At 45.0% G+C, this 23896-nt stretch overlaps 1 protein-coding gene across 2 annotated transcripts; it reads right to left on the bottom strand.

Annotated features, from left to right (window-relative positions):
- Positions 1 to 504: 504 nt before the first annotated feature.
- On the bottom strand, positions 505 to 23802 carry Atg17 (autophagy-related 17). 2 transcript variants are annotated; one of them, XM_034320610.2, is made up of 9 exons: positions 22071 to 23802; positions 17366 to 17574; positions 6084 to 6372; positions 5062 to 6004; positions 4768 to 4979; positions 4050 to 4683; positions 2557 to 3297; positions 1450 to 2472; positions 505 to 1367 (listed from the first exon to the last, which is right to left on the bottom strand). In XM_034320610.2, exons 1-9 carry the CDS (start codon positions 22136 to 22138, stop codon positions 1254 to 1256), a joined length of 4233 nt encoding a protein of 1410 aa, XP_034176501.1. In that variant the 5' UTR covers positions 22139 to 23802; the 3' UTR covers positions 505 to 1253. The 2 variants fall into 2 exon arrangements, with proteins under 2 accessions (XP_034176501.1, XP_034176502.1); XM_034320611.2 differs by having other exon boundaries at positions 4566 to 4683; positions 22071 to 23799.
- Between the last annotated feature and the right edge of the window lie 94 nt (positions 23803 to 23896).

Below are 23896 nucleotides of genomic sequence, written 5' to 3'. Positions count from 1 at the left end.
GAAGTAAATTTTTACGAGTGCCACGCGGTCTCCTCTCGATGCGAGATCGGCGAAAACCGCGCGTCAATAATAGAGGCACCCGAAACGAAATTGTCAGAAGAAAAAAAAAAAAAAGAATGAAAATATGGTCGATAGGAGGAAACGATTTTATACGATTTTTCCTCTACCTTGTATTTATGCTTTCTTTTTTGTGTTCATTTAAAAAATTAAGCGAACTTCGTAACGTGCGTTAAAAGATGTGTCTCGAGAATTGCACAACACGTGGTTAATTAGATAATTTCGTTTTACAAAATCTTAGCATCACCTTAGGACCTAATACGCGTGTACGCACACGCGTGATACTCTTCCGTTTTGTTCTTTTTTTTTCTTCTCGAACGCGAATATTGCACGCTTCGTATAACGATGTACATGGTATTATATTATATATCACATGTATATAATATACATATATATTTGTCTGCATATACAAAGCAATTTTCCGTAAATTTCGTTACCTCCTTCTGCTTCTGTATTCTTTCTTTTTTTTTTTTTTTAAATTTTCTTTTTTAATCATTTTGCTTTTGTTTCTCTGTAAAACTTACCGTACTACGAAAATTTGTTTGTCTTCTCTTCCTCGTTCGTTGTTTTCTTACACGGTGCAAAGACAAATAGTATTAATATAGTAATTAATTCGAACGAGGAAGCTACGCGTCTTGATGTTCGAAATCAAAGTGAAAAAAGAAGAGACTAACACTTGCGTTTGTGAAATTACAAGAAGAAGATCGTCCGTGACGTTAATTATTAATAATATACTCGCGATTGTTCATCCTTTCGCTTTCATTCGCTCTATATCTCTCTCATTCTCGTTCTTTCACTCTCTATCTCTCTTTCAATCTCGTGTGTGTGTGTGAAAAGAAAAAAAAAAAGGGGGAGAAAAGGAATACAAACGTCGTTCGGGCTTCACAGCTAACCACAGCATTCGGCAATTATGTTTCGCTCGTTTAAAAATTACTTATATCACAATGAAACGCCAGCCGCATCCTTTCTTATCGTGTTTGCTGGCACCCAAAACTGGGCAGCATCCGTAACTCCTTCTCTGAACGTTCGTCAAGGATGCGTCTACAGGCTCTGGCAGGTTTTGGCCTTGATCGAAGGATTACCGGATGTTCGCGAACGCGTAAGCCAAGGATCTGCATCCTAAATATGTATGTCACGTTGCAAGATTACGGATGTTTCGTTTTACTCGCTTATGCAGATCCATGCTCCCGTGGCTTCTAATCAGGCAAGCGTAATTCTTCGCTCTCCAACAGAGCGTCGCTCTCGTCCACCGGTTTCACGCGCACCCGATAGAACTTGGTGCCGCGTGGCACGCGATACCGATTTTCCGACTGAAACGTGAGAAATTTCATGATCAGTAATCAATAGATTACCTAAGATAAACAAAGAAAAAAAAAAAAAAGGAAATCTCACCTTTCTGGTTTGACAGAATTGCTTATCGATCACCTCGGCGATGGTCTGTATCTTCTTCGGGGTCCCGTCCTGATGCAATCCCAGCTTCAATGTACTCATGCAGTCCGAATTGAGGAAATAAAGCATCGATGATTCCTGATACAACGTGTACTTTCCGTGAGCCGGATTCCAACAAACTAATACGACATCCCCGGGATTGCAGGTGGTCACGGTGATGCGACCCTCTTTCTCCAGTCTCGCCGCGGTTTGCTCGATCTTCTTCTGTATATGCGAGAACGAGTACAAACAGGTGGTGCAGGTGAATCCGCGAATCGGCAATGGACTGTTGGTAGCGTCCTGACTCGAGCCTGATTCGGAAACCATGGCCACCGAGGCGTTCATCTCCTTCTCGCGACTTTCCGAAGGATCAGCTGCGAAGCTTCTCCTCGATCGTTCTTTCACAAGTTCCAGTTCCAAACGAACCTTGTCCGCTTCCAAAGATTCTATCTTCGTCTCAGCCGACTCTTTGCTCTCGCGAAGCGATTGCAACTCCGCGTTCAACCTCTTGTTGTCGTTCTCGAGCAACTCTAGCCTCCTGGACAGATAACTCGCGTCGTCGGTTGCTTCCAAACGCACCTTCTTCGATTCCGACACCTCTACCTCGTCCTTATCCGTTTCCACGCTTTTCGCCACCTCCTCAAGATTGCTCTGGCTCATCTCCAGCCGTTCCTCGCCGTGCTCCTTGTGCAATCCAGCCTCGACCGGTATGTTCTTGAAGTTCTCCGACTCGGTCAATCGTCTGATGGTGCTCTTGTAACGTTTACATTCCTCGGAAAGCGCGATTTCTATCATCCGGTACATCTCCACCTCTTTATCCTTCTCCTCGACCATTTGCCTGGCCACTCGCAGCTCGTGATCCAACTTCATCACGCAGTCCGCTCGTTCTTTCTCGATCGCTGTACGTATAGCTACCGATTTCTCCAACTTCATGTCCTCCTTCGCCTGGGCCAGTATGTGGTTGGCGAACTCGATCACGTCTGGTCTCTGGAAAGCAACAACATGGTTTGAAATTTTTTTTATAGATAGCTATAGCGACGATAAAGACGATACAGCGACGAAATTTCTTACCTCGATCTTCTCGAGGCTGCTGTCGCTCGGACTCCTCTCCATCGTGGACGCAGCCATCAGCTTGAAACGGCTTCTGATGTTCTCCAGCTCGGTTTTGCACTCGAGCTGTAGCTTATCGGTCGCCTCCTTCACCATTCTCTGCTGATCGTTGCGTGCCGTAGCCAAACTCTCCTCCAACTCTTGGATTCGCTTCTGACACTGCGCGACGGAATTCGTGAGGGTGGCGATCTCCAAAAATCGCTCCTCGTTCGCCTCCTTCACCGCGGCTTCCTTTTCCGCTCGAGCCTGTTCCAACGCCTCCTCGAGTTGACGATGCAGACGCGTTTGCAGATTTCTCATCTCCGTTTGCTCCGTCTCCAGTTTCTGCCGCATCGTCGCGACCAGACGCTCGTGTTCAGCCAGCTCCGTTTCTTTCTCCAAAAGATTGCGTTTCAAGCTGCATATCTCCTCCTCCCGGTTCTCGATCAGCTTCTTCACGTCGGCCAACTCGAGCTCGTGATCGACGGTCAGTTCCTGTTCGCGCTCTCGGAGACGACGATCGCACTCGCGCGAGTACAGGGACAGAGCCTCGCGAACTCGTTCGATCATCTTGAAGAAGCCAGCCTTCTCCTCGTCGCTTCGATCTCTCAGAATCGACAACTCCTGACGAACCGAGGTCAACGTCTCGCACACCACCGCTTTCATCGTCTTCAGGATCGAGCGGAGCCTTTCCACCTCCTCGCGCGTGTTGCCAAGATTCTCCTGAAACGTTACACTTCTCAGACACAGCTTCGGAGGAAAGAAACGTTCGCGAATAAACCGGTAAACTGAAGGAACAACTGATCTGTCGGTTAAGAACTGGGATAGGGATAAAGTGTGATTCAAAAAAGAGACTCCCAAAGATGTCGTGTGCGACGATGATTGTAGCGAAAACATTGTCTCAGTCGGGCGTCGGTCTGTTCTGAAAAGCGAACTCTCGCGATGTCAGTATCTCAGGGAAATGTAACACGGGTCTAAGGAGGTCGGGGAGTATCGAGTGCGACGGCAGCTATCCTGTAAACAAAAACGAAAACACAGGCATTCGCAAACGAGAGAAGAAACGCGGGATAGATGCGTTCACAACTAAACGGACACTCGCAAGCACTATTGCTAGAAGAGACAAAAGACAGAGAACAGGTGCAACGAGTTCAACGAATTCAAGAGACAAAGGGCAGGCAAACACTGATACATACCCGCGTGTTTCGATAATTACTTGCACAGAGGTCAGCGCTAATAGCGAATACAAAGGGACAACGACAACGAAAGTACCTAGAAACCACAGAAAGAAATGATGCTGGGTGAAGAGAGAAATTTTGGTAAGTGACGAATCGACTGGAAGGTGAAAGGGGTATCAGTTGGATTTGTTTCAAGCGTACAATGTACCATCGAAAGAGGACAGGTAGAAGATGGTCGGTAGTGGAACGTTTACGGCTACGACTACAAGGTCTGTTAGCGAGCTGTAAGTCGTCCAGTACCTGGAGAAGGGAAACGATGGCCTGATGCTGGCCGTCGTTGGGATGCTCGCTGAGACTGCTCGGCAGAGATTCGTCCATGTAAAATTCAGTGGCCATGAAGTCGGTAGCGCCTACTCCGACGGATGGGCTGCTACCGCCACTGCCCGATAGCTGATGGCGTTGTTGCTGTTGCTGCTGTTGCTGCTGGCCGTCGCACAACACGGACCGCGTCGAGGAAGGAGGATTCGGACTTAGGGAGTTGGATTCCTCGGTGTTGATAGGACCGGAGTCGCGATACTTGGGAAGACAATTGTTGGCGCGATGAAGCAAACAGCTCGACTCGCCGTTCTCGACGCATTCGGCGAGTGGACTCAGCTGAGCTGGACGCTCGCTTACGGACATACTGGGGAAATGGAAGGAGGATCCAGGTTCGCTCGAGGAGGATGACCGGCTCGTCGGATCGACGACTTTCGAATTAAGCGGGGACACGTTAGTTGAGGTCGAGGAAGCTGGGGACACGCTTCGCGAGGCACCAACCTCCAATTGTTTCTGACGCATTTGTTTCGCGCCATCGAACGATTCCGGCTTAGAGTCCGTGGCGCCCTGGCCGATCTTCTCGAACTCCTCCGTGTCCGTCTCCGATTCGAAATCACCCCTGAAACGACACGCGTTGGTTCGGTTAATCGATAAACGAACGATGAGAAAGAAATTCCGATCGTTCGCTGCGATTATTCGCTACCTGTCGGACAATGTCGGTGCTCTCGTTCGTTCCTTGCTGGTCACGTCTACGCGCATAGAAGTGCTATCCTTATCTTTGTTACCATCTGTGCTGGCCTCGGTAAGGCTCCTGGACAAGAAAAACTGCGTGATGCTGTTCAAGTCTGGCGACGAGACGGCGAGTGCCAAATCGGGTAGCTGTGATCTCAGAGATTCCATGTCGTTCACCGTCAACTGTAACACACGATAGAATATATTCCTTGAAGAATCCGTTTGTAAAGCGTCTGGAAAGGAAAGATGCAATGAACAACTATACCTTAGGCAAGCCGCTATCAAAGACAGACGGCGCTTGCGTGGCGAAAGGTGGCGGAGTGTCCTCGAGGCCGGGGAACAGAGTATTCAAGAAATGTCCCCCGAATTTACTCTGAAACTCCCTCCTGCGAGCAAGTTCCTCGCTGTGGACGGTCAGCAGCTGGCAAGCAAGATTGCTGGCCCATACGAGGAACGCCTGGGAGAAGGTACGCCTTCGAACCACCTCGGCCACCGCATTCATGTACATCTGAGGCGCTAGATGGATTTGTTGCAGCACCTCCAGATGACGTCTCAAACGTTTCAAGCTCTCGTGGTATATCACCAGCTTGCTGTCCACCTCCATCATCTTGTTCTCCACGTACATGATCCACTTGAGCCGATGGTAGATGTTCACCGATAGCTCTTCCTTAGCCTTGGTGCACCTGCGTCGTATGTCGCGCAGCTGGTTGTGATTCTGCAGCATCACGACTAACTGGCGTCTATGCGAGGTGCAGAGGTCAGGTAGAACGCTAGCATCGCCCAAGTTGTTCGCGCGACTTTGATTCTGAAGAAAGCCCTGGGCAAGCTCTCCTTGTTCGTGAACCAGCTTCTTCGTCTGAGCCATCAGTTGTTCGAGGGCGAACAACCGTTCGCCTAGGCCCTTTATCTCCTTCATATCCTGCTTGTTCGCGCTATCTATGGCCGCGTTCACCTCCGCCTTCAACGCCTCCATCACCCTCTCGTCGAACTGCTCCAAGCCCCTCGAACACTGTTCCGCCACCTGTTCGAGGCTGCTCTGATTGTCCTTCGCCGAGATCCATCGAAGCAAGCTCAACACTTCCTCCTTCCCTTCGGCATCCTTCTCCGATTCACTAGGTTGCTCGTCCGGACTCAGCAGACCCTCGGCCTGAGCTCGCAACGCCGGTAGGATCGGTATCTTTGCTAACATGCCCAAATCGGCGTTGAAGCTATAATAACGTGAATCGATTATTCAACGAATGCCTTTACGTTTAATTAAGCTTCGAACAACCGTAACCAACGACTTACTTTGCAAGCAGTTCCATGTGCCGCTGCCTCTCCGAAAGGTAGACAGCGAAGCTCTGATGCAGAAGATCGGCCCGCGACTGGAACATCTGCGTGATGTCCTCCAGATTCGCTACCACCGCCGCCCAACCCTGTTGTTGAAGGTGTTGATCGTGCACCAGCCTTTCGCAGATCCTCGTTTGCTCCCGGGCCAATCCGCAGCATTGCTGAGCCAATTGCACGCGGGCTACAACGGTCTGATAGGTGGCTGGCATCGCCAACGATGCGTCAATTTGACACTGCAGATCGACATCTGTAATGACAACGATGCTCCTACCTTGAGAAAATCTTCTTCTACGCGTATCACTGATAGGTGTTTCTGAGGTTTTGATCGAATTCGAAAAAGGAAAGTAAGGGAACCATCGCGGATCGATAAGAAGGGGACGGAAAGGTGGCGATCGAGCGCGGTCGCGGCTCGGAGGCAGGTATATAATTGATCGATACGAGCTTCGCTAGCGTAATCTTGGCACGCGATGAAAGCTCAAGGTCGCGGACACGGCTGGTACCATTTCAGCACCCTTACGTCATAGCCTGAATGGATTCGAAGAGCGTAGAGACGAATTACCGTGCGCACCGCTCCGTCACCACTGCACGTGGCGATCGACGCTGTTATCGACGCAAGTCTCGTCGCTTCGAACGACATAAAATGTGCGTACAAGTAAAAATCATGGTCCAATGGGTTCGAAAAGGCTGACCAGGCGTTTGATCGAAATTCCCGTAAGAAAAGTGTCCACTCGAGGTCATTGACGATAAAAAGGGGAGCGCGAGGCACACAGCAGAGAGGGCAGAAGAGTAAATCGAGGCTAAGGTATACACGTTACTCTACCATCGGACGATGTATCGATTTTATGCGAGCCTGCTTCGAACCACGTTTTCATTTTCCTTCGAATTACCTTCGAAAAGGCGCGACGGTGATGCTGCCGTCGGGTCACAGAAAAACGACGGGGGTTCTCGACGACGCATTTGCGACATCGAAAACTCACGCGACCCATTTCAACTCGGTCAGGTGTTAATTTGCATTATAATACGACGCAATGTTCGATTCATTAATCGGCCTCGAATCGATCGATCACCATTCGCGACAATACGAAACGACGGGACGGAGAGGAATGGGAAAAGAAGCGAGAAGGCGGAAGTGTGTCGATGATTTATTCGCGACGCGAACGACGTAACCTCGTGCTCGGCTTGTGCAGGTTATTATATTTATGCAGAAGAAACAGGCGCCGTTGGATCTCGAACAGTCAGCACACCATTTCCATATCTGAATTGACCAGTTTCGAATATTATTCAACGCATTCGCTGTGGAATCCGCGTTACGTTAAATTAACATCGTTATTAATATTAATTTTATTCATTTCCATCGGCCGGCGAACGTTCACAGAACTGAATTCATCGAGGCTCGGTATGGTTTATAAATATAAAGTGATTTTGATATCTGGGCCAGATTATAGCTTCAATCGAAGTGGAATTGGGAAAAGAATCATAGAGAGAAAATTTTGTTACCGTTCATCACAATCACTTTGAATTTGAAGGAAATGTATTTTTTTACAAGATTACTCATGCTTCTTCTATTTACATTTAACTCCTCGGATTACACAATCGAGGGACGGTAGCGAAGATGATGAAAATTCGCTCGCGTTTCGTGCACTGCATATAGCGACGGTGACCTCTTTTTAATCGTGCAGTTGCACAAGCTTCCGGCGCACGGTGAACCTGGCAAACGGGGGCCAAGAATTTCACGGCACGACACTGAATTCCCAGAATATCTTAACTTGGACTAATGCTCCCCTTTTCTAATTATACGTTTCTATGCCTTGCGAACGAGTATCCCTACCTACCGTAACGCGACAGAAGCTTCGTTAGATTCGAGGAAAAAAGAAGAAAACGAATCAAAATAATTGCAACGCCTTTGAAACTAAAAACGTACCGTGTACACTCGGCCGCAACGTAGGCTGTGCTTACAATTAATTAAGAGGAAGCCGGTGGGAGATTCTTCCCACTGCGCTTATTCTTAGCCGAAAGTAGCCTACGTTGCTCTTCGGTGTACACCCACGAATTACGTTATCTTTGCTCGTTAAAACAAGCAAAACGTTCTTACGACGATATTAGAACAGGCGACATCGTGTTTTGTGCTAAATTACTTCATTCGACCTTAAAATAAATGATTACAGAAATCGCGTATAATTTCGCACACTTTTTTTTGCTTTTATTACTTTTTTCTTTTTTTTTTCTGTTTCCCTTTTATCGAAGAAGAAATTATCGCCGTCGTTTCGTCAAATTACGCGGTTACGTATTCGCGTAAACAACGTTCGAACAAACACGTAGCCCGAAATGTAATCGAAGCGTATCAATTAGAGTATCAATTTCATACCTTGTCAGTTCGCATGTTTATAATTAAAACAAATTCAATCGAAATTCTTCGAAGACCCGGCTGACATAAATCAACTCTTATCGTTTCATTTATCGTTATCCGTGAAATTGACGCGGTAGATTGAGTCAGTCGCGGATATCCAGATAATCGGATATTAGTCTATTCGATAGAACCAGTTAAACGGAGCGCCATTTCTAATGTCACGTTTCATTGCGACCGGTTAAAGGGTTAATGGGTCACGTTATGATACCCTGATCGTGCCAGAGACACGATTGCGAATGCTCTTTCATTCGAGACAGTCCTCGACTGATGATCCCTGCCCGTTCGTGGGCAACGAAAGCCATTGGCAAACGTTTCGATCGAACCGCGTCTACGCATGAATGAAGGGACTGAACGATTCTATAGGATCCGCGATTTCATACGCGATCGATCAATCTATGTAAAAAAGTATATAAAAGTTTTTGAAATTTTATAAATAGGCATATAAAAAATTAACACGTTCGGACCAAGGTGACAGATGCAACTCTATCACCATAGTATACAACGGATAGATTTACTCGAGGCGTACTGGAACCTGTTTAAGAAAAGAAAAATATTTGCATGCACTTTTTTTTTTTATTGAAAATATTTGAATTGCAACAACATATAAGCTACACCTTTGTGAGTCATCTTGTTCTCCGCTATTTTTTCGATGACCCATGGTTCAAGCACGCAGATCGTTAAAACGGAATAAATTAGACGTTCTCCGCTGGCAGGCAGCGAAACTCGTGACTTTTACCACGTTTTTCTCGATCAAACGGCGTCGCAAACAAACGTAATCATCGGGAATATCGTGTATTGAAAACAAACTATAAAACGTTCCCTCGGACACGTATCGCCTTTTTAGTTCTTAAATAAGGAATGAAACTTCATTGTTTGTCCCAACGAGTATAGACGTTCTTCCGGAGCCTTAAAAATCGAATAAATACGCGGTAAGTTTTATTTTTTATCGTCAAATCGTATCAGACTGGCTGATTCGATGGTGTCCATAACTATCATAGCTTTTTCCATGAATTCTTCAAACGATGATCGTTTATCGACGAAAAGGGGCGAATACGCGGAGGTCTACTGTATGACGTATAGGCGCGATATATCAAACACTTGGACCGGATCCCAGCCTTGAGGGTTTATTCTAGTAACACGAGGGTTTCCTTTTCGGATCTGATGGTTCTCGATCGCTACATTTGTCTTGCATAACGTCGAAACTACACGAACCTCGATGCAGAACCGAGCGATAGGACAAGGGTGTCGGTCGATTTCTAAAGATTCGTCAATCTACCAGTACCCGTTCTTCGTTTCGTTCGTTGTTTTTCGCTGAGATTCGAGTTCCGAGTATTTCAACGGATGCAGGCCACCACCCCGTTGAAACCTTGTATATTATTGGTTTTGCGTTTCACACTGGGGTGCCAAGAGCTTAGGCCAGAACCTTGGCTAGTTGCGAGAAAGAAAGCCCCGGGTTCCACGAGACCCGTGGCAAATGGCAAAAACCTTGCCTGGTTATGCACTTCTACGGTTTGTGCGAATACGTGGCTCGTGTCCGATTCGAGGCCTGATTCTCATTGTCAGTCTGATCGTTTGAAACGTTTCAAGATTCTAAATCAAATTTTCTCGGTTAGAAATAAAATTGTATCATCCTCGTTTATCGTTTCTCGATGGAAACGCGAGTACGTATATCGAGCCTGATAAATTCGCGTGCGGTTAATTGATCCGAGGGTTAATCCCTGACGAATCTTGACCCGATCGAAGATAACCCTGTTGACCAACCCCTGTGTTCCTCGCTCGCTTCTGCTCCACGCAACGCCTTTCTTCTGGATCGAACAACACACGGCTAGTTCGATCGATAAGCGTCTCTCGAACAAGACATTTTCGCAAAAACATATTTTTTTTCTGTTCGTAAGCAACAAAGGTGGCGTGAAGAAGATTGTCAGAGGTATCGCGTTAGGGGCGGTGGGCCGGGACCGTTGACGATAGTCGTAGAACAGATTTGTTTGTAACAATGAGGATCGTTGTGCGGAGAAAAGCGAGGAGAAATGGTATCGGTGTCTAAATAAAACCCAGCCGATTGGTTATCGACAGCTAAATAAAGAATATCGGTTCGGCTCGATGCCGAGTGCCAACGCGAAGGAGGCCTTTTATTACGCGCTCTTCCTTCGTTCCTTCCACGCTTTCACACCTCTGTATTCTGCCATTTGCTTTCGTTTATCGCTTAAGAAACCAGCAAGTGCTCTAGCCAACACTGCAAACGATTTATAAGAAAATGAAACTTTCTTTCTACGTATATATATTGAACGCTCAGCTTGTCTACGGAGAACGAAGAATTTATTTTTCTTTTTAATTTTAATTTTCATTCTTTATCATCCAGATATTTTTATAGGAACTAATCGTCCCTGCCCTCGTGAACTCGAGTGCTTGACCAAACAGCGAGCACAAGCGAAACGCTCAGCTGGAATTAATATTCTTTCTTAACGGTGGCACACCTCTTCTCTCTCTCCTTCTCTCGTCGAGTACGCTTTTTTATCGAGCATATCAACGCCGTGAAAGTTCGCCTCGAAGTGGACCGCGGCTAGATCCAAGGGTCGTGGAAAACCCAGCCGTTCTGAACGTTAACTCGGCTAACGCGAGTCGAGATAATCAAGGAAAATATCTGTGCCATCGACGATATACGTATTTTATATTTTATCAAAAGGATACGGCGGAGAAAGAAAGCGCAGTTCTGCAACTGCCAAAGTCAGACGAAAATATACGTATTGATTCAAGTGAATCGGTGTGCAAATTCTTCGGCTTGGAATTTTTAACGATTCAAGAATTCACTGATGACACGCGCTGGCGCCTGCGAGTCGAAAAAGTCTGTCGCATAATCAAAAAAGCTTCTACTTCGAGCCAATTCTATGCACGAACAATTTATATTCCACGCTTTCCATTCGTTTCGCGAACCAAGAAAATTCCTCGATCGAGCTAAACTTCTGCTAGCTATCGTTGAAACAATCGCGCCAATTTTTCTTACTTTCTCTTTACCAGCGCTATTAGCGAAGTTGAATGTACATCAAAATTTTTGTTTAGACGCAGTTGAAATCATTTAAAGTCGTAAGAAAATTGTGCGATTCGATGATTTTTAATTATTAAATGATTACCATGTACTATGTTCTCTAAATTCTCAAAGCGACCTGCTGGCTGTTTTTCCTTTCAATCACCATAGAATTGCGCGAGAAGAAGGTTAAGCAACAAACGGCTAATATTCCCACACAGACACACTCCACTTTCCTTTCTGTTTTCCCAACGTCCTGTCGGTGGTTACATAAAAGGACCAAACGAGGCCGACAGAGTCGATACACGTTGCTATCGATTCCGCGCCGTTCAAACGAGGGTAGCGATCGCGTGAGTTTTCATCAGAGAAACGGATCATCGGACGAGCGTTTTTCACTTACGATTTCCACGCGTTCCGCCCTCTTTATCGTGCCACGAGAAACGACTTCAGTCATGGTCAAGTAATTCCAACATTCGAGTGCCAAGGTTTATCTCCCCAGAACCTTTCCGATACCTCCGATCCATCTCCACCCTCTTGTAAACTTTCAAGCATTCAACCTATCGATATTTCAACGAAGCTGCCTCTTTAATATTAACGCGAGACGATCACCGAAAGAACCAAGAACATGTCCATTTAAAAATCTGCAATTTCTTTTAAATTCGCTATTATATGGAGAACGCGCTTTTACCCTTGCGAAGGATCGGGAAGAAGCGTTGTTTGCGCGTGCACTGTTCACCAGTGTTTGTTATTGCACCGAGAATAGCTCGCGGTTCAAGCTAGCGGATTTAAGAGAGCGGCTATTTCGAGAGCGAAATTGGCCGGCGAAAATGAAAATCCGAGGGAAACTGTATCGAGGCTACTTTGCCGCGAGATAACCGACCATTACGGTGGAAACATTTTCCGACCGACTTAACTATAAATAAATTCCAATGAGTACCCTGTTTTTCCGAACGATTTCCCATTTCGTGAGTAAAAAGTTCGGTCGACTTAAAGGTTCGCTTGGATTTTTACGAGTGACGAAAATAAGGTGCAGTTACACGTGCCCGCACACAAGGATATCCGCTCGAAACACGTGCAGCGGACGGAGAACGGAGTCTACCGGTGCCAGCTTGTCTGCTCTGAATTTAAAGCCCAGTCATTCCTCGTCACGCGTTCTCCTGCCACGCGAGCAAATGTACTCTTAGGGAATGGAAAAATCGGAAGAATGCTACTTCCATTAGGCTCCGATTACACTGGATGCACTTTTCCGATCAAGCATCCTTCCGACGTTGGCTATTATGTTATTCGAAATACGAAGAAGAGAAGAGCTTGTATAGCCCGCTCTCCTTACCCGCGTTATTTCTGCTATTCACCAGCGATCGAGCGAGGAACGAGAATTCCGATAAGAAAATACGTATGGCGGTTCGTTGAACCGCGAGATTTATTAAAATGCCGCGGCTCGTGAGCGATTCTTTTTATCGGGACTTTTACGAGTAGATACGAAGCCTCGTTCCGTGAAACGTTACGTGATACTGGCGAATAACACGGTAAATAATATCGGCATTCGTGAGGATGCTCTCGTACCGAATGTTTACGAAAAAAGTAAATATATTTGCTCCGAAAAGATCCGAAGAGCTCACGTATCGATAGCGCGGATTATAACGAAAAGCTGTCAGTATGTTCGCGAATTAACACCATCTGCGAGCGAAAGAGAAACTGGGTCGAGTGTTTGACAAATTCAGAGACAGAAAGCTAAAAGAAAAATATGGGAAAAGAAAGCTGGGTCTTAGCGAACCCACGTTCCACGAAGAAATCCAATTTCGCAGGCACCGAGTGCCTGGACGCGGAATCAGCTGACCAACTCGGAGCCAATTGAATCCGATGGGAAGCCTCTCGACATTGCTCGCTGAAATAATAACTTGTAAAAATAACTAAGAAGTACCAAACTGAAATTGATATTCCTTGATTTTCTTATTTCGGATTTCAAGTGTTTACTTCGTGTCCACAAGATGAATATCGTGACATTTCAAAGTCACGAATGTCTTTCGGGAAGATTACACGGTGCTATTTGTGCAGAGGAGTTCAACGACACGCGATAACGCGATCCTCAAACAATCTCGAACATGAAAATTAGTATTTACACAGGATCAGTTTTGCATACGCTGACTGATCCGGCCGTCAAGTTTGAACATCTGTTGCAATGCTTTCTCGGGGTATAAGATTAGTTAACTGAAATGATTTTTAAAAATGATATTGAAAGTAATTTACTGGAAAATAATTGGACGGAAGAAAACGTGGAAGGAGTAAAAAGAGCAATTTACAAAGAGCGCGGAGCAGCACGTGCAGCAAACGTGTTCGAATTGAAACGAAGCCGAAGAAGGAGGCGGTCTCTCGTGCGACCAACCAGTTGTGTCACGATCCACATGTGTTCAAGTACTTACTCGATGACCCGGCCGTCTCACGTTCTATCGATAGTCGAAGCCACTTACGTGACGTTTTCCAGTCAGCTGACGATACGATACGCGAATGATGTGTCAGCAAAGCAGCAAAACTATACGACGGTTACATTCGTCGGCATACGCTTCTCTTTTGCTACTTGCCAATGTAACAGGTGCGACCACGTAATTGAACGTCAAGGATAAACAAAGTGGAACCTCGCATGTTCTCGGAATACGATTCGCAGCTGAGAAAATTGTCATGAATCGGTGAAAGAGCAATGTGTATAAAATCGTTACACAATTAAACTTTTTATTATTATTTTATATCGTAATAATCTGGAGAAAATGGCTATAAACTAGTTTACCGCGATTAAATTTCTTTTCTCTTTTGCAAATTTCCCCGGAAATTCTTATTTTCAAAAAAGGAAACGTTACGAAGTTTCAAGGTAAATATACTACATAGGAAGTTTGAACTAATATTTTCATATCGAAACGTTGTACACATTTTATAGAGTACAAAAGGTTAATTTCACTTTTAGGGATAATTGACCTTCAACCGGTGTCGTTAAATCGAATTAACGTACAGTTTTATGAAACGTATTGTTACATCTGGCTTTCTGACCGATCGCGAATTGGCGGCTACGAGTTGCGTAACGAGGTTTCGCTCTGTCAATCGAGAGTTGTACGAGAATAATTAAAGAGCGCACGTTTTAAAGATTCCTGGAAGTTCTTTCACGGTTAATAGGATTCAATCGAAACGCAATAATCGTCGTGGAAAATGCTACCAGCTTCGACCGGGAAATGATATCAGAAAGAAAAAAAACAAAACAAAAAAAACAAAGAAGAACGTCGCGGGTATCTTTATTTCCACGATTTGTCAAACGCAATGATTTCTCTGTATTACGTTCTCTCGCGATTATATCATTGTTTCACACACACTTACATCATTCTGCCTACAATAAATCTGACGTAACCAAAGACCTGGCAGGTTTCGAATTTTAGCGAACACAGGTAGCGTATTTCTGTCACTATTAATGTTCTACTCATATTTCAATGCAAAATAAACTCCAAATTACTGCGCTACTAAATTAAATGGTGGGAAATTTGAATATGTATCTGTCGACGCGTTATCCTCTATTCTAAATACCACCGTTCGTCAGAATAGTCGGCGACGCACGGTACGGATCCTCCGTCGACCTCTTAAGACTGTCTTTTAAGAATCTAATAACTTTCCTATTAAATTTTGATTAGTACGTCCATCAAGATTGTTCGTAAATACATACACACGAAGCTGACCCAGTTATTCGTTGCAACCAAAGATCATTACGTTCACCACTTTAATTATCTTTCGTTTCAAAACTTCCTACCAAGAACGTTACGCAACGTGTCGATTAAATCTCTCTCCTTTTTGCTGTGAAAACGTGCTAATAAACAGGTTCAGTTTCACCTGTATCGAAAGCTGATAATGCAAGATCGATCTGACGCTTATCAATAATCGGAGCTTGTTTCGTCGCTTTCCTTCTCTAGCTGCACGTAGAACGCGTCGATGAATCTCGCGTGGAAAATGAGGCAACAGCCAAGTTGGCCCAGTTTCGGCTACGAATCGGCATCAATTGAAAGCTTCTCTGACTACCAAGAAGCAGATCGTTATCAGTCGGATTAAAGAACGGTGCCAAAGTTAGTCACGAGGCTCGTTCAGGCGGGTCAAAGTCTTGTTGCGTCTATGGTTCGAGTAACGAGTGGACGCGCTTCGTTGCTCGTCACCGTCTCTTTTTCGACACGACAGAACAAGAAAAAGCTCGATAAGAAACGAACCGTTACGAGATTAGCAACGTCGTTCGATTATCTGAACCGTGGCCGAAGAAAAAAAAAAAGGAACAAGAAATCGTTTCCTCCCGATTTACATACGCGATACGCCTAAGAAAGCGGTTTCGTTAAAGAAATACGCAACATTAATATGAAATATCGATTTATCGAGTGATCGATCCAGCCGGAAGTATCGTAAATGCAAAGCGTAAGCGTCGAAGGAAATCGAGAATGCCCCGGATCGCGGATCGAGCGGTTTGTTTCACCGGGAAGATCGAAAGTGCAACGCGATAAGAGCGAACTTGATCGTTACTTCATCGGCAGCCGGTGGAAACGGTCGAGGTGCATCGCAACGGGTTACCAGTGGCCTGTGGTCGCGTTACCTCGAGAAACGTGAATTACCGCGTGAAACTCGATGCAACCGAGTGCAGGATAAAAGGAGCGAATAGGAAAGAAGCTCTCTTCTCTGCGCTCGAATCGATTTCCCGTCGCTTCAAACCCGCCCGACTTTTAACGTACCGAATTCCCTTTGAAGAATTTTCTCCCAAAATCCCTGATATATAACCAAATTTTTCAAAGACTTTAAGTACGAAATGATTGATCAAAATTGTTTACGTTTGAAATAAATACTTTGATCATGACAGGAGAAACATATTGATTACATCGAAATATTCCTGTAAATTAGCATTTCATATGACTAGATGTCAAATTTTTTAACAATTTCGTCGTAAATATTGATAACGATTAATCGTTTCTAGCACATTTCAAAGTCGTATCTGAACACGTGACCCGTTGTTCGAGCGTCGAAAGACAATCGAGCAAAAATCGTGCGAACAAAGGACTTGCCAACAAGTTATTAGCAAAAGGAAAAGAAGAAAGATCGTTTGATCTAAACAGCAGGGAAAACTCGTTTTGGACAAAGAAATTTTGAGGGTCGACAGCAGGTAGACAAGGGAACCCTTTCGTTTTGCGAGCGAACGAAATGTAAGAAAGAAAAAGAAAACCGATTTTCGTATCCACAGTGAAAATTACGTCCGCTTACGGTACCACGAGCGCAAAGGCAACCTTCTAGTCTAGTACTGTCACACGAGTATCGCTATCTTTCCGCTGATATCATCTCGCTTCTGTTTTTTTTTTCTTCTCTTTGCACTCCCGAGTGGCCGGCGATAAGCATCGTTATTAGCCGTGTCCTTCCGGCACGATTCTCGGTTAACGAAGCCGAGAACGTGCAATCTCGTCGACAACGTTTCTTCGCGAGACACCCGTTCAATCACGCACGTAACGCGTTCGTCCGATGATACATCGAGCGTTTAAATAAATAAAATATGCAGAAACTCGAGGCTGGAGGTCGTAAAATTTCGCATGCGCGATGTATGAAAAGAAGAAGAAGAAAAAAAAAAGATCTTCCATCGAAGATCCATATGGATAAGGAGTGAAATTTATGAAGATACGCGACGGCGACGACGACGACGACGACGACGATGATAAAATAAAATGTAAGAGATGCTAAGTGGCAGGAAATGGAGAGAGGTTCAGTAGAGCGTGAAAAGGTAAGGAAATTTACAGGTGGAAAACGTTCGTCGCTCACCGGAACCGTAGTCTATGCTTGGCGTGGGTGGAAGGTGGCTCTCAATGGCGGCCTTGCTGAACAAATAGATCGGATTCGTATCGGTTCCAGCAGAGTAAGAGCACACACGAGCGTCTGGTTCCAGACTTTCGCCTCCGCTCATCAGCAGCACCTGGTGAGCCGCTACCACACCGCATTCCCTCTCGATCGCTTCCTTCAGCTGAGCGACACTGCACAAAAAAGAGAAAAACAAGAAAATATTAATAAAAAGAAACGCATACTAAAAGTTTTATGTAAATTAAAGTTGAAGCAACTAATCAGTTGCATTAATTCTATCACCACTAATTGAGTATTTATCGCAGTTTCAAGGTGTGACAAACTCGAGGTAGAGCAAGGCTCACTGATAATGATAAAAACAACACGTAAACTTTATTTAAATAAAATGGTAGTTTTCAATCACGTAACTTCGTTCTAAGAATCACAGGATTGGAAACGATCCCTTAATATTAATCGCTAAATGGAAGAATCGTCTGTGAAGAGGAAGACGTTCCATTCGAAGGAGCAATTTAAAAAGAGATCCTAGCAGACGATCAATTCTACAATAAACCGTAACAGTTATACAGCTTCAGCGTCGACGATTCCGTGATTAAGGTCAAGATTATCTGTAGCCGTATCAGTCGGCTCTGTTCTTAAGAACGGCCAACAAAAGTCTGCAAGTAATTGGGGAAACTTGTGAGTCTTCTACGTAGCTGAACAAGGATTTAACAAGAGGGAACACCGTGTTTCGGTGGCCGGAAAACACAAAATCGCGACCCGATTTCCCGGTAGACGGGAAAGAAGTATCGCTGGACCAGTTTGTACGGGAAAATTCGATGCATCGGGGCTGGAACGTTCGCGTTACGACTTTATTTACGACGAGGAGTGGCATGCCAGTTGGGAATTGCAATCGCGATCGGTGCAAGGGCAGTTCACGCGGATTTCATTGGACACCTCTCTCTTCCGATGCGTCCTCAAGTGTGTCCTCATGCGGACACACGGTGGCCATAAATTGCACGTAAAAGGAACTGGAACGGTTCGAGCGAGACGTCATCAACACCCTCGGCAAGGTTAAATAACGGATAAGGAGAACTCTTTGTCCGACACGAGGACAACGTGAGGAGCATCGCGTATTAATTACGAAAAAGAAGCTCTCCGCCGATGTCGCTTCGAGGGACGACAGGCAACAAGAGACTTTATTTGCGAGATCGGTATCGCGTTTAGGATTTTATGAAACATCTTAAAAAAATATTTAACACCGAATGAGTTGATGAAAATTTAATTTGTTTTCTTGTTTGTCAATGGAAGTCAGTGGTCTGTACGTAAATCGGGCCTAAATCGGTAATTACTCGACGGTGTGTTTGTTGTTTCGAGCTTTGACGATGGTACACGCTTTGTAATTACGCGCGGCCACGAGAATAAAAGCAACGAGGCGAAGGCGCCACCATGGATCGACACACATCGTTAATTGCCTCGACGAACGGGGTCGTTGACCGCCAGCTGCTGTCTTAATGCACAAATATTGAAGGTATCCGCGAGGAGGCCGCCTTTTCTACGCCTTCTGGGATCGTGTAAAATTCTTCCTCCGATGCTTAGAAGGGCTTGGTCGAGGCTCTTTCGTAGAACACCTCGGACGTAATCGCGTTATGCCAGCTTCAATGATGCGAGACGATAAAAAAGAACGACTCGTCAAATCGTCGACTGGTTAATTTTCCAGGGAAAATGGAAGGAAGCCGTTGGAAAATGTTGTGAGAACAGATAGTCATACGAATGGTGAGATTCACAATCGATGCATTTGCAATTCAGAGCATTTTAACCGTTCATTAGCACGTCACGTAACAATGTGTTGCAAATAAATGCAAATTCAACCTTAAGATTAAATTAATTAATAATCAACTGATGGATATTAGGACACTTGGAACGTTTGTTGATCACGCAATAATTTGTCTAATTTCTATATTATTTTCTCCTTGTGGACCGTGAAAAATCCTCCACAAAATATAACACACCTCTGTGACTATCTAAAATCGAAATAATTTCCCTCGATTAACTCGATTTCTAAGAGTCCTCGTTTTGCGTGAAGCAATAACACGTAAATAAAAGATCGCCAAGTGGAATGTACATCCAGTTGAATGGCGATCTTGAGAGACCGGGATTCGATTGACTTTCTTTTCACCAAAGAAGATAGATAAAATGCCCGGGTTCGATTTACTCATCCAAAGGTACGCGAAGCGTAACGTGCTTTAATCCGAATAATGGATATACACTTAACGTGGCATCGTAAAACCGCGTTTCCTCGATTCTCGTTGATACGCCTATACAGTTTTATTTTCCTAATTCGCGTTAACCTCATTTCGTTCAAACTTTTCCCTCCTCGATTCTTGTACCGTTAACGCACACCGTTCCCGTTCAACATTGGCCAGGTTATATCAGGTCGCAACAAAAGTTCTGTTTCTTTGTATCTGAACGAAGAGAAACGGGTTCGCGCGAACGAGACAGGAGCAATCGACGATGTAATTTCTCCGTTTTACCCGATGCAATTCACCTGAAAACGCCCGTAAACTGGTCAACTCCACTTTTCTCTCTGGACTCATTTTTTTTTTATTTTTTTTTTTATTTCAAATTAAACGCGCTACGAGTCGCAGTCATCGAATTACCCCACGTCCAAAAACGTTTCGATATTTTCATTATTAAAATTTCAAAGCTTTTCGAGCCTAACAGATTACGAAATGTTAAAGAAAATTAATTTATCACTTTCCCAGTCGTCTGTCCTCGTTCGAGGAAGGAAAGCTCGCGGGAGCACGTTGCGTGCCCACGTTCGTCCGTCAACAGTGTTGCAATTTCTTCACCTTCGATTGAGCCTTGACACTTCCACGTCGTGTCGTTGTTCGCGATACTCGCGAACAGTTGCTAAATGACAAACGACGACCATCGATGAACAATACCCGATTGATCCGCGCGATACGGAGGGAAACGATCCAAGCGAAACGGTGGAAAACGATCGAGCGTATGATTTACCAAACTATTGTGTAATACGACGAATAGATATCGACTCGCGATGCAAGACACAGAAAGGTCTTAAAATACTGATAATAATAGAATTACGGCTATCAGAAACGTTCAAGTGAAAGGGTTAAAGAACTATCTGTACGAGAACTCAAGGACCTACACTTTCAATACTACTCTTGCTCAAGCTGGCTTTTCTTTTTCCATTCAAATTCGCATTGCGTTTACACAGCGTTTCAACTTTAAATGCCAATCGATTTTCGCTGAAAAAAAGAAATAAAATGAATGCATTTGTCGTCCGTACGCGAAAGGAAGTAAGTTTCGTAGCGAGTTAGAGTTGGTCCCGATAACTATCGGTACGAGTTTAACGAGGGAGTCTAATCTGGGCGTAATATCGAGCGGGCCTTTATATCACGTCAGAAATAATGCGGACAGAGGGGAAACTAGGAAACGTACGGAGTTGGATTAGTTGTGAACGAAAAAGCACTCGTTGAAGTGTGTCAAACGTGTCTAAAAAGTTTTTCTCACTCGAATCTAAGGCAGACCCTTAACCGAAGCTACGAACGCCTGAAGCAAACAGCCGGGTGGGTTATTTCGTGTGTACCACGAAGCAAGGAAAATCTCGCGAATGTTTTCACTGTCACTCGTATCGAAGCTTTAATTAAGTAGATTATTAGCAAGGTGTATTTAAAAAATATACTAATTACCAAAGCTGAGAGATTCGATTAATTAATTTTCATCGAGTTTCAAATCAATTAACCACTCGGAAGTGTTTATTCGAGAGTGCACCTTCTAACGTAAATATATATATTTTTTTTTTTACTTTTCCCATGATAGCGGTTCACAGTGGAAGAGTTAAGCAGGGAACAAGAAGGCTCGGATAATTAAATCTCCGTAACGTAATGTGCGATACGCGTGACGTACATTCGAAGTTGTCCTACATTTGAAACGGAGCCTCGTTGAAGGTTTATCAGGCCAAACACGAGGGGGTACCATCGTTTTTGTTCAGCGGCGCAATCGTCTGCTAAAATTGGTTTAGGTTCTAACGAAAAATAAAAACGAGCAAGTACCGAGTTGCAGTAATTACAGCCGTTGATTTCGAGTGACTCGCGAGGGAAACGGGGATAAAATAAAGAAGCAAAAGGCGAAAGTGCACGGCGATCGATTATGCGAGACGAATACCTATCGGGGTAGTCTCTTATGCCTCTTAAATATAAATGATAATCTATGGAACGTTTCCTTTCTACATCTACAGAATTAGTCTGGGTCAATCGAAAAGCCAGCTTACATAGTTAAATTAACCCTTCAATTGCGGGTGTGGTTTATAAACCGCATACTAAAATTATATCCAGACGTGGGTGTGATATATAAAAGAACATGTTAATTTTTGTTATTTAAAATAAAGAAAATAAAATAAAGAAAATAAAATAAATACGATAAAAAAAAATCTTTTAAAATAGAATATCACTTCGGTAATATAATTTAAAATTAGAGCGTTCGGCTGTGCTAAAAGTACCCGCAGTTAAAGGGTTAAAATCGGGGCTCTCTCCATGGTCCGCCACCCGAGAGTTCGCTAAATAAACAAACGAGCTCTCAGGAAACTATATCGAATCGAATCGATTTATAACCTTGTTGCAAGAGTAAACAATAATGATAAAGAAATAAAAACGAGTGGTAGACTTACGTCTGCAGCGCCAACTTGATGTCGAAGGTGATGGTGGTGCCGGTGTCCACGTGGAATATGTACAGCATTTTTGTGCCGGTCAAGCTTCTTCCAGTCGGTGGACAAGAGGGAAACGGCCAGGCCGATCGAGGAACACCACTGGCATCCGGTGGAGTTCACCCCGTACTTGCCACGGTAGAAGAAGAACACAGCCTCTGTCACGTCAGCTTGACTCCCGTAGTCAGCTCGATCGGGGCCGTACCCCTGGTTTCCCACAGCTGGCGAGTACGGCCCCCCCGGGTTTATGCTGCATCGATCACGGCCACGAAACCGTCGTTCGTCGTCGATTCACGCAAATTATCACCGGCTTTGGCCAGCCTCGCGTACTCTCCAACAGTAGCAGTTTTGTTGCACGTTTCCGTCTTCGGATGTCGAGCGCGCAAAAACGGAGGAAAAATGAGCACCGCGAACGAGAATCTGATGCCCCGAGAAACGAGAATGGACGATAAATAAGCGTGTATATATGTGTGTGTGTGTGTATATATGCACAGGTGCGTGTAGTTTGTACCGAAGAAGACTTTCAACTTCTTCGAGGATTCGTTGAAAGCGTAATTAAAAAGCAAGAGGAAAGAAGTATGTATCACGAGATCATTGGTAACTAATTGTAAGAGTCAGCCGCACAACCTTTCAAGAGGGAAGCTATTGTACGGTCCCCGTCGGTCGAAAAGGCCGAGTTTGGTCTCAAGCGAGGTAAAATCCGCTTGAACGAGCGGTCGTTATTTTACAGGACGGTTCTCTGAGTGATTTTTCGGACGAGGCACGAGCGGGGGTAGTGTAGAGTCCCTTGGAAACGAGAAACAATTGACATGCTCGAACGAATCTCGTGGAATCGCACCTTCGTGTTAGAACGAAGGAAATGTTTCTTTTAGATTGTGATCGTTGCTTCGTCTGGTTCCGTAGATCGCACTGTTGCTTCCGTGAGCATCGGTCGATCGCGTCCTTTTGCTTTTTCGTGATGTAACGGAGCCTCCTCTATTGCCACGGCTCGACGATCCCTTTAAACGCGTTTCTTTTAACAAGCCAGTCGAACGTATTCGAAGCACTATTGAATATTTGTAAGAAAGAAAAATCACCGTTGCAACGATGGAGGATTGGCCAACGCCGATAAACGAGCAGTCCCGGATCAGCTGCTCGTCAAAACAAAGCACTCGCGCGTACACGAAAGGCTAGGCGAGATCCTTTCGCTTCGAATCGCGTCGGTACACTGTTCACGATTGCGACGGACCACGGCACTGATCGACGATCGTACAATTGAAATTGTTTCTAGGAAAAAAATGATCGGACGCAAGATCAACCAGGACGCCAGAATCTGGTTTTATATCGCGACGAGCCGTGTATACGCCGAGAGTGACGTACCGACCACAACAAACAATGCTGCGCCACTCGCACGGGAACCTATGCGCAGAGATCGGAGCACGGAACAAAGGAACTCCACTTTCGCCGTGGATTTTCTCGTTTGCCTGCCTTTATATTACCGTGTCCTCTGTTCACCCACCGTTCCCGACACTCCTTTCTTTTTTCCTATCGCGTTAGCTGCCGAATTTTACACACGCGAATGCGCCGAACGCTTGCCCGAGAACGTCCACTTTTATCGAAGCTCTTGCACCGTGCCACAGAGAGAGAAGGTAGAGGGGCAACTAGCTTGGCGCAGTCCCGTTCGACATCTTGCTCTGACGCATCGCGTCGCCAGCTGTTTACTGCCGAGTACGGATCCAGTCGAGCACGGAGGACAGAACGTCTCGCTGTGTGCTTCGCATGCGCAGATGTTCCACTCGCATCTCAGCTGT

Source organism: Osmia lignaria, chromosome 13 (assembly GCF_051020975.1).
Source record: "Osmia lignaria lignaria isolate PbOS001 chromosome 13, iyOsmLign1, whole genome shotgun sequence".
Classification (NCBI taxonomy): Eukaryota; Metazoa; Arthropoda; class Insecta; order Hymenoptera; family Megachilidae; genus Osmia; species Osmia lignaria.
Note: the sequence above shows the minus strand (reverse complement) of the source record. Positions and strands in the feature narration are given on the sequence as shown.